Source organism: Lepisosteus platostomus, chromosome 8 (genome assembly GCF_059453375.1).
Source record: "Lepisosteus platostomus isolate fLepPlt1 chromosome 8, fLepPlt1.hap1, whole genome shotgun sequence".
In the NCBI taxonomy this organism is placed as follows: domain Eukaryota; kingdom Metazoa; phylum Chordata; class Actinopteri; order Semionotiformes; family Lepisosteidae; genus Lepisosteus; species Lepisosteus platostomus.
The window spans coordinates 61,250,536-61,262,769 of NC_142618.1; the positions used below are offsets into that span (position 1 = coordinate 61,250,536).

The window sequence follows — 12,234 nt, forward strand, 5'->3', positions numbered from 1 at the left end:
GAAGTTACACTAGAGTGGCCCTCAGTCTTGTAGATCTGGAGGCTTCACTCCAAATATCGCCTTATTATAGCATCTCAGGGAAACACTACATTCCAGAAAGAGAAGTTACAGTGTTTTGATGACAATTTCAAGAGAATTACCAATAGGTCACAGTTATAAGAAACTCAGTTTTAAGAGCTAGTGTTGATGTACCTGGGAGTACTTGTCTGGGTCATCAATATAGCCCATGATGATGCCCAGGCTCTTGACCACAGCCTCTCGGACCATGTCCGCCTTGTCTTCCGTCAGCATCTGCTGCAGCATTGACAGCACCAGCGAGCTGCGAATCTCCTTCTGAAAAAGGGGCAGGACATCAGGAACGCCGCTCGCCGCAGGGGTGCAACCAGCCGGGGACGAAGCAACTGGCAACGCCGGACTGGAAACCGAGAACGGGAGACGTCTACAACGCGGAGGGCTGCGGGAGTCTGGAACAAGACACCCAGCCACGCTGTGGCTACCCTGGCGTCCTTCAGGAATCAGCCTTTCAGGACGCTACGGACTGCCAGTCAAACCAGAGGGGCCAAAAGGCCTGGTCTCGTTTCTAACCTTTCTCGTGTTCTTGAAAACACCCGCTATGTCAGCAACACATGGTGAGAAAGGAGACGAGCTATCACTGCATAAATTCACAGGTATGACTATGGTCAAAATATTAGCCACAGCGCCTGGTCGCCGCAGGCCGGCAGCAGACGGGTTCTCTTCACCTTGCTCTTCCTGGAACGATCCTCAGCCCGCCCCCCCCCCATCTGCCGAGAACCAGTGAAACGGGGGGAGTGGGCGCCCCATGACCCCACCTGCCGCTTCGCTCGCCAAGGCCTCAGGCTGGGGCATTCGTGACGGGGGGCTGCTGGGGTTCCCAAACCCAGCCGGACACGAGTCCTACCCTGCCCAACCTGGCATGTTTTAGCGCGAGACTGGCGGCAACTGGTCACGGACACAACACACACGGCGAGCGACACAGCTAAGGACAGCCGGCGTCCCAAGAACAGGAAAGAGCTCTGGGCTCCTAGGGCCAGGACGCCTCGCCTTCGCTCAGCAGGAGTGGGGTTTAAATGAGAGAAAAGCCCACGAGCTGAGCAGGATTTCGCTCTGTCATGAGCAGATTCTCTTACGGGCAAATATGGCGCCAGGGCTCCACAGGACTCGGCCACCAGGAGCCTCCTCTCCGGATACTTGTGGTTGATCTGAAAAGAGTGGAAGAAACAAGCGAGTTATTTGTGTAACATCCTACTGCAAAGTGAAATGACTCCAGGGATTCACTGTCCTAGACAATTTGGGCACAACACAGAAAAAACTGACGTGAGAGTTTATTTCCAAATGTCACTTCCAAATTACGTTATGTGTGGATAAGTATTTTGAACAAGCAAAACTGGCTTCTTATGTGCTAGAGGGTCCAGGATAATTTGCAACAGAACACTTTTGAAGGTGAACTAAAAAATGTACAGTCTAGCAGGTAGTTATTGTTCCTAGCAAGAAATAGATTTCCACAGGAACTAAAACTTGATCAAAAACACCTGGCACACCTACATTTGGGTAGGTGTTTAACCAGGTGGTCAAAGCAATTCTTATGCTGCTACAGGGATTTTAATTCATATTATGTTCTGGTGTGTAGAAATCACGTGTTTAAAAAACCAACAAAGGAAAAATTAACTAACTAAAAAACTAAACTTTTCTCTAAATCAAACATCACATTTAATATTAACCACTAAGTCTTGCGACCAGCTCACTTTCTACAAAGTTTAGAGTCTGAACAGAAGGTTTCTTTGTAAGGAAAAGGGGAAACAAAGCAATAACATTCCTCTTTTTAATATCTTTATTTTTAAATCAATAGTTTTATCACTGGATAATAGGTTGTTTAATACGATTACTGTATCGATTGAATAAAAAGGACACCTTCACATTTTATATTAATTCTCTACCTTGAACAAAGCATCCTGACTCGGTGACCTGGATCACAGCCAGCATGAGATCTGGTCTCAATTGCCAACTCCCTGCTCCCCCTTTCACTCAGAAAACAGGATAAACCGCTTAACCTCTGTGTGGTCTTGAACATCATTACCCCACGAGCTCCAAGCTGTAGCTTCTTACTTGGACACACACAACTCCATTTTCCATTTTCCACCGGACTGGAAGGAAGGTGTTGGACTGTGGCCCATGACTACCGTAATTGTGTCCCACTGATCTGAGCGACTCCTCATGTTCCCAGTTGGGTAAATCTGAGCCTTTTCAAACATTTACGCACAGACATTATTTGGTGGTAGAGGTGCCTGTACTGTGCACACATCTGAAAACGCACGACACCTTCCTCGCGCGTCACTATGTCTTAAGGGAGGAACCCACGCAGATAAGGGGAGAACATCCAGACTTGGGGACCCCTCCCCTCCCTGTCCTGAACAGACCCCCAGCACCCTGCAGCTGCGAGGACGCAGAGTGACGCGCCACCTCGGGGTGCGCCACGGAACACAGCTTCCGAGAGCTCCACGGGCTGGAGCACCCAGAGGCCCCCAGGTGTCGCGGCGCAGCAGACGGGCCGGGGCGGAGAAACGGTCTTACTTGCTCCCAGCACTGCGGGAGGAGCTCCGCTTCCACCCGCGTGGGACCCACGTGCCGGGCGAACGCCACGCAGCCGGTGAGGATCATCTGCCTGAGGACAGAGCGGGAGCCGGAGTCAGTGAGATGGGCACAGTGCCCCCCAGACCACACAGCAGAACACCGCTCGGCAGCGGTCTCGCTTGAGAACGTCTAGGAAGGCTATCAACCGTGATCCTGGTGCCACTGCACAGAGCAAAGTCGCAGCGGTCATAATTAATGGAACAAGCAAAAGTTTATTAAACACCGAAAAGAAAAGGAAAAAAAAGAAGAGACGTTTTGGCTGTGGACCCTTCTTTGGGTGTTAATTCATTATCATGTGAATACCAGAAAACTGAAAACGGGAGTCACGTTTATTCATGCCACTAAGCATTCCTTGAAATGAAATTCAAAAACCGATATTCCCTGGGGAACAGAAGGAGGTGGCGCTTGTAAAACACTCGATAGCAGCGTGCTGTACGGAACGGCAAAGGGGCGGACACTCTTCTCGTCTGTGCTGAGCCGCGGGGGAGGGAGGCACGCGTTCACGCCCGCGGAGGGCAACAGTTCAGAGCAGCCAGTCTACACAGGGAGCCGCCTGTGCCTACAGCACACATGGAGACTCCACAAAGACACCCACCCAGCGCGGGAATCGAACCCGGCACCCTGCAGCGGAGGAGCCCCCCCCACACACACACAAACACACACCCCGCTGTCCCCTTGCCTCCTCAAGTCAAAATTCAGTCCCGCGCACGGACACCGGAGCAACCGACTCTCCGGAGTCAGCGCTTGCAACCAAACCGGCATGGTCTCCGTCCAGCCCGCCTGACAGCCCGCTTCCAGCCGGGTGTGCCCCTGCACGGCCAGCTCCCTCACCTCTGCTCATCGTCCGGTCTCTTGATGAGGTTGAAGAGGATGTGCAGCAGCTGATCTCTCTCCTTGGACTCGGGGTGCAGGCAGGCCGTGCACAGGATGAGGGGGATCAGCTCCTGCAGACGGGAAATGCCGTGAGTGCACAAGGCAGAGCACTGGAGGGAAAGTAACACTCAGAGCCGGCTCTGCGGGGAATGCTGGGAGTGGAGAAGGGGAGCATCATGGGACTCGGAGCAGGAGGGGAGGAAGAACAACCACCAGCTGCTTTTATCGGTTTATTAAGCACATACAACATAAAAGGGGTAGACGCATGATTTCACACCGAAGACAATCGTCATAGCTAGGGAGAAACAGCAGAACACGCATTATGAACCAGCACCTCTCGCAAACATCTGGGAAAGTGTGGGAAGCAGGGGCTCGACACCCTCCCAGTGAAGGTAAGTGATTCCAAGCACGCTGATCGGAATTCACTCATTTCACGTCAAAGAGCGGGTAAGATTTTCAAGGGACGCATGTTGTGTCAGTAAGCTAAGCCACTGGTCATGACGTTCTGTTGTTCCATATTACTGTCTTTGCTATGAGAAGGGAAAGAAGTGACACTTTCTGGGTTTTAACAGCTGGGTGGACAGATGAGAGATTGCCAATTAAGCACCAAGATCTGAACCCACAATTACCAAGCCAGTGGTCAGAGCCAAAACATAAATATAAGGCTCAGCAGTATTTCCAGAACATTCGTTGCTGGTAACGTCAGTTTCTGACACCTCCACAATACATTAGCTCTTTCCTTTGCAGTGCACCTTGCACCCTACCTATTATATTTTATACTGTTCCGTTTTATATTGAGTACATTGTGTTAAAATCTGTCCGGTACTCCCGAACCTGCCTGCTTATTCAGACAGCCCTCCCGCATGCAATACATTTTCTTCATTTTTTTTTTATCTCAAATGTTAGTGGCTCCGTTTTACAGGGGGTAGAGGCGGGGGGAAAAAAAACGCAGGAAACGTTAAAGAAGCCTTAAGAAATGTCTGTGTGAATTGCTGCGATTCGGCTGTTTAATTCTCTCTGTACGACTGCAGCGGTACTTTCCCCCCTCTGGAGAGCGCAGTGCTTGCCCGTGGCGGCCGTCCTCACGCTCCGATGGTGCTCAAGCGGCTCTGCGCCGAAGCGGAGGACAACCTCGCACGTTGGTACTTTGGAGGACGTCTGCACAAACCTCACCTCTCCCGTGCAAAGGAACACAAACACAAAAAAAGGAAGAGCTGCTGTTTGCCCAGGCCGGGCGGGGGAATCGCGTGTGCCGACGGCACAGGCAGAACCACAGGGCAACTTTCCCAGAGCACAAAGAAGCCCAGCGGACCAGACAGGACTCCATTGTATTTAAGAGCTGGGCTGAGAACACAATGAGCATGAAAGCGGATCACGAGAGTTTCGCAATGCTTCACGGCGTGACCTAACCTGCCCACCGCTGACACAGCCCTCCTGTGGGCTTTCACCATGTCAGGAAAAACAAAGTGTGCGCCTTTTGCCTTTTCGCAGACCTCAGCTTGCTCTCCAGTGTCAGCCATCGATACGGCGCCCCAGGAGCAGGTGGGGTTAAGGGCCTTGCTCGGGGGCCCAACGGAGTAGGATTCCTCTGCCGGCCGCAGGATACAAACCGGCAACCTTCCAGCCGCAGGCACAGATCCTGAGCCCCAGAGCCACAGAGCCACCTCTGACCTCCCGCTGCAACTCCAGCGAGAGACACTATTTGCCGATGCAAATTCCTTAACCTGCTCATACAGTACTATCAGGTGTCAGACTCTCCCAGACTCAGACATTGCTTTGCGCTTCGTGACAGAGCATAAGCATGATTCTGCCTAGTATACATTTATTAGAACAACAAATAGAATTAATGATAAAGTCTGTAATAATAAAACAACTATAGGTTGGATTCTTACAGCGCACATTTAACCAAAGGTAAAACAAGTGGGGGACCTGCCATACAAGACAAGAGCTTTTCTTAAAGCTGCTTTTATCAGAAAGAACAACTAAAGAAGAGGGTACAACACGTGTAGAAGTCTGGGACTGGCTTTCGAATTTTACATTCGGTAATCTCATCGCAAAACGGGACCAACTCACTAATCATATGGCCAGCAGCCATATCACCCTGCAACTCACAACTGGCAGCCCACTGAAGCCCAGCAGGTGTGAGCCTGGTCAGTACCTGGATGGGAGACCTCCTGGGAAAAACTAAGGTTGCTGCTGGAAGAGGTGTTAGTGGGGCCAGCAGGGGTGTTAGTGGGTCCTCATGCCCCAGTATAGTGATGGGGACACTATACTGTAAACAGGCGCCGTCCTTCGGATGAGACGTAAAACCGAGGTCCTGACTCTCTGTGGTCATTAAAAATCCCAGGGTGTTTCTCGAAAAGAGTAGGGGTGTCCTGGCAAAATTTCCAATTGGCCCTTACCAATCATGGCCTCCTAATAATCCCCATCTATGAATTGGCTTCAGTACTCTGCTCTCCTCCCCACTGATAGCTGATGTGTGGTGAGCGTTCTGGCGCACTATGGCTGCCGTCGCATCATCCAGGTGGGGCTGCACACTGGTGGTGGTGGAGGGGATCCCCATTACCTGTAAAGCGCTTTGAGTGGAGTGTCCAGAAAAGCGCTATATAAGTGTAAGCAATTATTATTATTATTAATCCTAAAACCAGCTCCATTTGGCGTCCTCAACCCTGTAGGACTGAACGCCGTCTTTATTATTGGTGCTTCAACACTGAAATCAGATGCTTACCTGCCCGTTGCAGAGTAGTGCCCTGCAGCTAAAAGACTGATCAATCTTTTCCTTAGAAACACTGCAATCATTGCTTAACGCACAGTGGCAACGAGCAAGACAGCTGCGTTTTTCAAACTTCGCAGCAACAAATCAAGATTATAACCAGACGCAACGGAAACATGGCAAACTAAGACAGGACGGGCTCAGTATCCAGACTGCAGTCAGACTCCAGCTGTGGCGCACTCCAGGAAGATGGTAACCCGTGTCAAAACAAGGCCCAGGGAGAAGTATTAGAATGAGCCGCGCAAGAGCAAACACAAATCATTCAGGCTGCTGACAGCTTCATGCCAGCTCTTCTTGTTTACCCACTGCAGGGAGCACTCAGGAGGAACCCACCTGCCCAGGTCTGAAAGGGCTGCATTATTCTCACCCTGACCCCCCGGGGTCAATTCAAAAACCGAAATGCCACCAAACCGCCGGGGGGAAGTGGTTTTAAACTGGAGCTCGGCATGCCAGGGGTGCGCGGACAGAGGCGCTATTGTAGCCAGACCGTCCTCGCGAGGACACCTTCCAGAGGAAGCCTCCCGCCGGGCTGTTTACTTTGGCGGCTGCTCCCCGAGAGGCGTCTGGTTTCAGAGGAGCTGCGTCCGCGGGCTCCCAGCCGGCCAGGCGCGGAGGGGCGAAGGATGAGCCGGCTTGAGAGCCAGCTGCGCTGTACTCTGGCTCGGTGTGTCTGTCGGCCTCGTGCCGTTTAGTCTGGCCTCTCCCTTTATACCCACTGTCACCGGCTACCTGTGCGAGACAGACACCGGCGCTCTGAGGAATCAGGCCGCTGTGCCTGGGCCACTGCAGAGAACTTGTTTCCCTCTGAGCTTCCGTCCAGAGCAAAGTTATTGGGGTGACGGCTGTCTTGGTATCAGTATCTGCTGGCTGGCTTGCCGGAGCCACTTGGGGTGCGGTATCTCGTTTTGGGGGTACAGCCGCCGCGCTCCCCAGGGCAAACTCCCCGAGCCCCACCCACTCCCCAGCTTCTGCCAAGCAATGCGTGGACAGGGGCCGGTCTCCGTACCCAAACCATGGCAACGCCCAACACCAGGGCATCCCTTACTGCGCTTTTCCTTTCTAACCGTTTTCCTTTTTGTACACGCAGATTAATCTTAAACCCCCCCCCGCCAAAAAATTAAATTAAAAACTGTTAGGAACAAAGATTTACTCGCCTAATACTATCACAACAGAGGGGATTTTTAAACCTAATACACATGTAGCCAGTCAGCAATATCGAATTATTAATAGCTCTGGAATATCAGCACCTCATGCAGCCGACTTCATTTGTGAGAGGGACCAAGGCGAACACCTAGGGCTAGCTGAAAAGTGGAATGGGATCTGGAAAGATATGAACAAAGTGTCTAATTCCATAAGTCATAGACTATTTCAATTTCAGTTTCTTCATGGAGTGTACCTCACGCCCAGAAAACGCAATGATACAGACAGCTCTGTCAGCTTGCTCTAAACTGTAAAATGTCAGCTGTAACAGATGAAATAAGGGTTAAATCATACTTTTATATGCTCATAATGGGGAAAAAATGCTTTACAACTTGAGACTTTTATAGTCCAGATAAAGAGATATGGGACATAATCTGAGAAAAAATGAGCAATTCTGTTTTATTTTCGTAACAGTTGTGAAAGGTCATGTTTGTCGGTCGGTGTGACGGGGACATGGTCATGAGGATGGGTTGCTATTACAAGATGTCACCCTTTTTTTCCAGGTGGTCAATTATCTAACCAACATAACGAGCGCCTATTTATTTCTACAGACTTTTGGAAAAATCTTTTGGAAAAAAAATCCCAAAAAGTAGAACAAAACACAATGCACTCCCAGCACAGGGTCAACATCTCAACTTAAAAAAAAAAAAATTCTCCGGTATACAGTGTCGGATTTCTCAGAAGGCGTCAGGCCTGATCTTTCAGTACAGGATTCCTCATGAATTCTTAAAGAGAATGAACGTCCTGCGAAGCTGATTATTTTTATAGTGCACGATGGGATGCAGGAACAGACATTACAAACGAGAGGAGGCTCCTGGGCCATCTAGCTTGTTTGGATGTTACTGGAAGCCAGAATGCCAGCGAGAACTTTACTAGGCCACTTGTTACAACCCTCTGTAGAAAACTCCCTTCTAACCATCTAGTGACCCCTGTCCAATCTGAGCTATACATTAACCAGCTCTTAATCCAGAGAAATGCACCGCCTTGAAGGCCAACTGCCGGATTTTAATAATTAACCTTTAATGAGGAACTTGATCAAAAGTCTTCTGAAAACCTAAAGATACCTTATCACATGCTGTTCCTCTATTAATTTCCTGCTGTAGTTTACAACAGTTTGAAGACCTCCAGCCTGCAGGTCTTGCTTCACTAGTATTCTAGTATTTTTTGAATCCATGTCAAATATCCCAAAGCCTTTTAATGGGACAGAGATGATCCTCTAGTTTAGCTCCAGTTACCATTTCCATAACTGCCTCCACTATAGAAGCGAGAGATATTGGGCTGGAATGACTCAGTTCAGGTTCACATCCTTTTTCACAAACGAGCGCTCTGACACGAGTGTAATGTGACACCGCAGAGTTGTGCGTGACCCGTTGCTACAGAATTCCCCATCTTTAACAGTGCAGGCTGGACACCTGGACTTTCTGCACTTCAGCGTCTCCTGCTCTAAAGCCCACTATTTCAGCACAGTAGGGGAAAAACTCTGAAGTCCGCAGAGCAGGAGAAATAATCTGCCGTAAATTAAATGTGAAGGTGGTTAAGTTGAACTCAATAAGGTTATCCGATTTCTTACAGAAACCCTTTGTTCCTGCAGACAACTGATCAGAAAAAACATCTGGGCTCCACAACTCCTCCCCCCCCCCAAACACACACTGGCTAAAGCTCAATGGGTGCAACTTAGGAGACCACTTAAAGCACCAGGTAGTTATCAAAAGTAAACAGCTAAAAAATAATCACTACAGCAAACAGCACCCACTGTGTGCTTTTATTGCATGTAATGATCAGGAATGAGGAAGTTTCTTTCATTCAAAAAGGTTGTTTTTCTTTAAGGTCTGGAGCAATTCCAAGCTCCCATTAAAACTGTCACTTGTACCAAAAAGCAAAACAGTGTCATGCAAATTTTCAGCGCTGGAGAAGGCTTTTCTGTATACTGTTTTGTTCTTCTCAAGTGAGTCAAAACATCTGAGCTATCTACTCACGCCTGAAGGGTACATTCAGGGCAGGTGCAGATCTTGCTTTAGTAATGTATTAACTGGTCCTGCAGACAAACTCCATTTAGGATCTCAACTTTCAGGTTATCTTATTGATCATAATATGTTATCCAAAATCTGGCTTTAATTCTTAATTAAAATGTGTCAACTTAGCATAGAAAGACTACATTTATGAGCCGTTCAATAACTCTCCTTTATAAGAATACCCCCTATTTCCTCTATATGAAGCAAAGAAAGGCAGTTTAGGACATGGGGATGAATCTCTTGCCCAGCAGAGACTCACACACAGTTTTAAGATCTTCACCTCTACTGGAAGAAATCGTTTCTTGCCTCCTGAAGATGATATCTTCATGCCAGTCACATCCCATCGACTGTGGTGTCATTTAAAAGCAAAGAAACCAAGAGAGATCATTCAAATGACAAAGCAAATCAGTAAAATACTGACGAGTTTAGAAAAGGCTCATTTTCTCTCTTGAATCATATACCTTTATTACTAAAAGCAACTGCGATGAAGACATTCCGAAACACCAGGGAATGTTAGCTCTACAATAGTCCGAGAGGGGTTTGCAAGTTTGTGGGCCATAAGAACATTAGAATACCCAAGGCCACAATTTTTTACTGTAATTTCCACAATCAAAGCCATGCTGGTTTTCTCCTCCTTGCCACAGGCAACAGCATTTCTATTCAATTACCTTATTTTCTACTAGTGCGTTAACATCCTGGGGGAAGATCACACCCAAAAAAGATAAGCTGACCTTTCCATCTTGCACCCCGTCACAATATACAGTACAGCAAATACTAATATATCAATAAAATACTCAGAGCCACTAGTACTGGAAAAACAAAGGAGTCTTTTACATAAACTGTAATCTTCAGCTCTATCTAGTGTTGAAAAAACCACGTGAACACAAATGCGCTCCTAGGGCATCGTGCGAGTTTCAGAAATGGCTCTGCTTGCTGTGCACGGTCACCTGCGGTTATCACAACTCCTGCGTCCTCCTTGGGATTTTCAAGTGTCTTAATAAATGGCATAACATAACCGTCACTCCTGTCTGCAAAAGCTCTTATAAACTCTGCTGAATAAATGTTTCTTCTTTCTTTAGCTCTTAATTGGAGCCATCATGCACAGGTAGATCAGAAAGCAAGTGGCAGTCTTGTCACTGATCACAGGAGGAATGTTTTTTACAGCCTGGAATGTAAAGAAAGGTAAATATATCTGAGAAGAAGTAACATTTCTCAGGAAGACCTGCTAGCTAACTGAAAAAACACCAGAGTTGCTGTAAAAACTGTCATTTTAACAGTAATTACAATTAAATGAGCAAACAAAGTGCTTCTAAGCAAGCCTCTGCTGCTGCTGCTTTGCCAGGCCAGTGCTAACAGGTTCAAGGCCCTAGTGCCTCAGGGCCACTCTTCCAGAGCTTTATTTACTCCTTTTAGCCAAATAATTACATTCCAGTGAAGACGTAGCCGAAAATACAGGTATACTGTTTGGGCTCCCATTCTTCTGACTCTTGCTAAGAATAAATAATAAAACAGTAACGCAAAGCTGTCGCTTAAGACATCTAGTAGGAATCCTTAAAGGAAGTCGTTGGTGAGCAAAGTTAACAGTGGTGAATATGCAGCAGAAAACTAGAACACAGGAGGCGACTTGTACTTGGTGTTCAGTAACTCCACTGCCATGCAGCCAAATGGTCAACTGACGATTTTAACTAAGTATTAGCCCTAGGTTATTACTCTGCATTACGTTGCCAGAATTCAGCTGTGAATTCTTTCTGATAAACTGCACATAGCACCCAGAACAGGACACATTTCCAAAAGTGCATTCCTAAATGCATTTGACTGAAATTCCAGCAATTATTCTCTGCTAAATGTCAATTAAATGTCTGACTTGTTAAATACTAAACTGCATATTTAACCAGTTTGCTCAAATCCAAAGACAATCTACATGTTAAAGGCGGACAGAGATATTAATACATTATATGTTCTTGTTATACTTAAGGTGCACTTACTTACCTAATGATTTAGTGTTTAATGTTTTAATTTGACTATGATTAGATACTTAAATAAATCTGTTATGTCTCATTTTACTGAGATTAAAGGGTTTAAAGAACAAAAATAATAGCATTTGGGCCCATGTGTGAGTGTGCATGTCAAGCAGAAGTGGTCCTAATAAAAGCAGAGCGCAGCATGGTTGTTCAGAGCTTTAACTGCTCAAGAGCAAATGGGCAGCAAACTAAAGCAAAGCACCAAGCCCACTGAAAACAACACAGACAGCGACAGCATGCAGATATGTTGAACTCACCTGGCACAGATGCACAACCATTCTCTAGGAGCAGAGATGCATGCACAAAATAAGAAGGCGATTGAAAGTAACAGACTGTCACACAGTGGAAAAACGAGCACAAAGTGAAACAGAAAACTCAATGCGGGCTCCAAAGATGGCAAACGGAAGCCAAGAAGAAGAAGGCGGCCCACGCTGCCGGGGGGCGGCTGGACGTTACCTCTCTCTTCGCTAGCAGCACGTTCGGGACGATGTGAGGCAGGCAGCGCCCCAGCATCAGCATGACACTCTGCTCGCTGTCGGCGATACGGGACACCTGCGCGGGAGAGAGACGGGTCGTCAGGGCCGGCGCCGGCGCTCCCACCACCAGGGGGCGCACTGGACAGGCGGTGCTGCAGCCTCCAGCCCAGCCTTGGCGCCAAAGGAGGAACGAGAGACTGACGTGTTCTACTGTCCACTTCTAGCTTCTG

The 12,234-nt window shown here is 47.9% G+C and overlaps 1 protein-coding gene across 8 annotated transcripts in view; it reads right to left on the reverse strand.

Moving 5' to 3' along the window:
* The window catches only part of relch (RAB11 binding and LisH domain, coiled-coil and HEAT repeat containing), a 47,909-nt gene that overhangs the window by 16,633 nt on the left and 19,042 nt on the right, over positions 1–12,234 (reverse strand). For 5 of the 8 annotated variants that reach the window (XR_015941030.1, XM_088644198.1, XM_088644194.1 and 2 more), the window contains 6 exons: positions 11,985–12,080; positions 11,786–11,809; positions 3,481–3,593; positions 2,590–2,680; positions 1,149–1,220; positions 193–333 (listed from right to left, as the gene is read on the reverse strand). Coding sequence is in view for 7 of the 8 variants with exons in the window: in XM_088644198.1 (XP_088500324.1) it covers positions 193–333; positions 1,149–1,220; positions 2,590–2,680; positions 3,481–3,593; positions 11,786–11,809; positions 11,985–12,080 (537 nt within the window). In the remaining variant the exon portion in view is untranslated. The remainder of the gene's footprint in view (positions 1–192; positions 334–1,148; positions 1,221–2,589; positions 2,681–3,480; positions 3,594–11,785; positions 11,810–11,984; positions 12,081–12,234) is intronic. The other 3 variants (XM_088644199.1, XM_088644197.1, XM_088644195.1) reach the window with 2 other exon arrangements.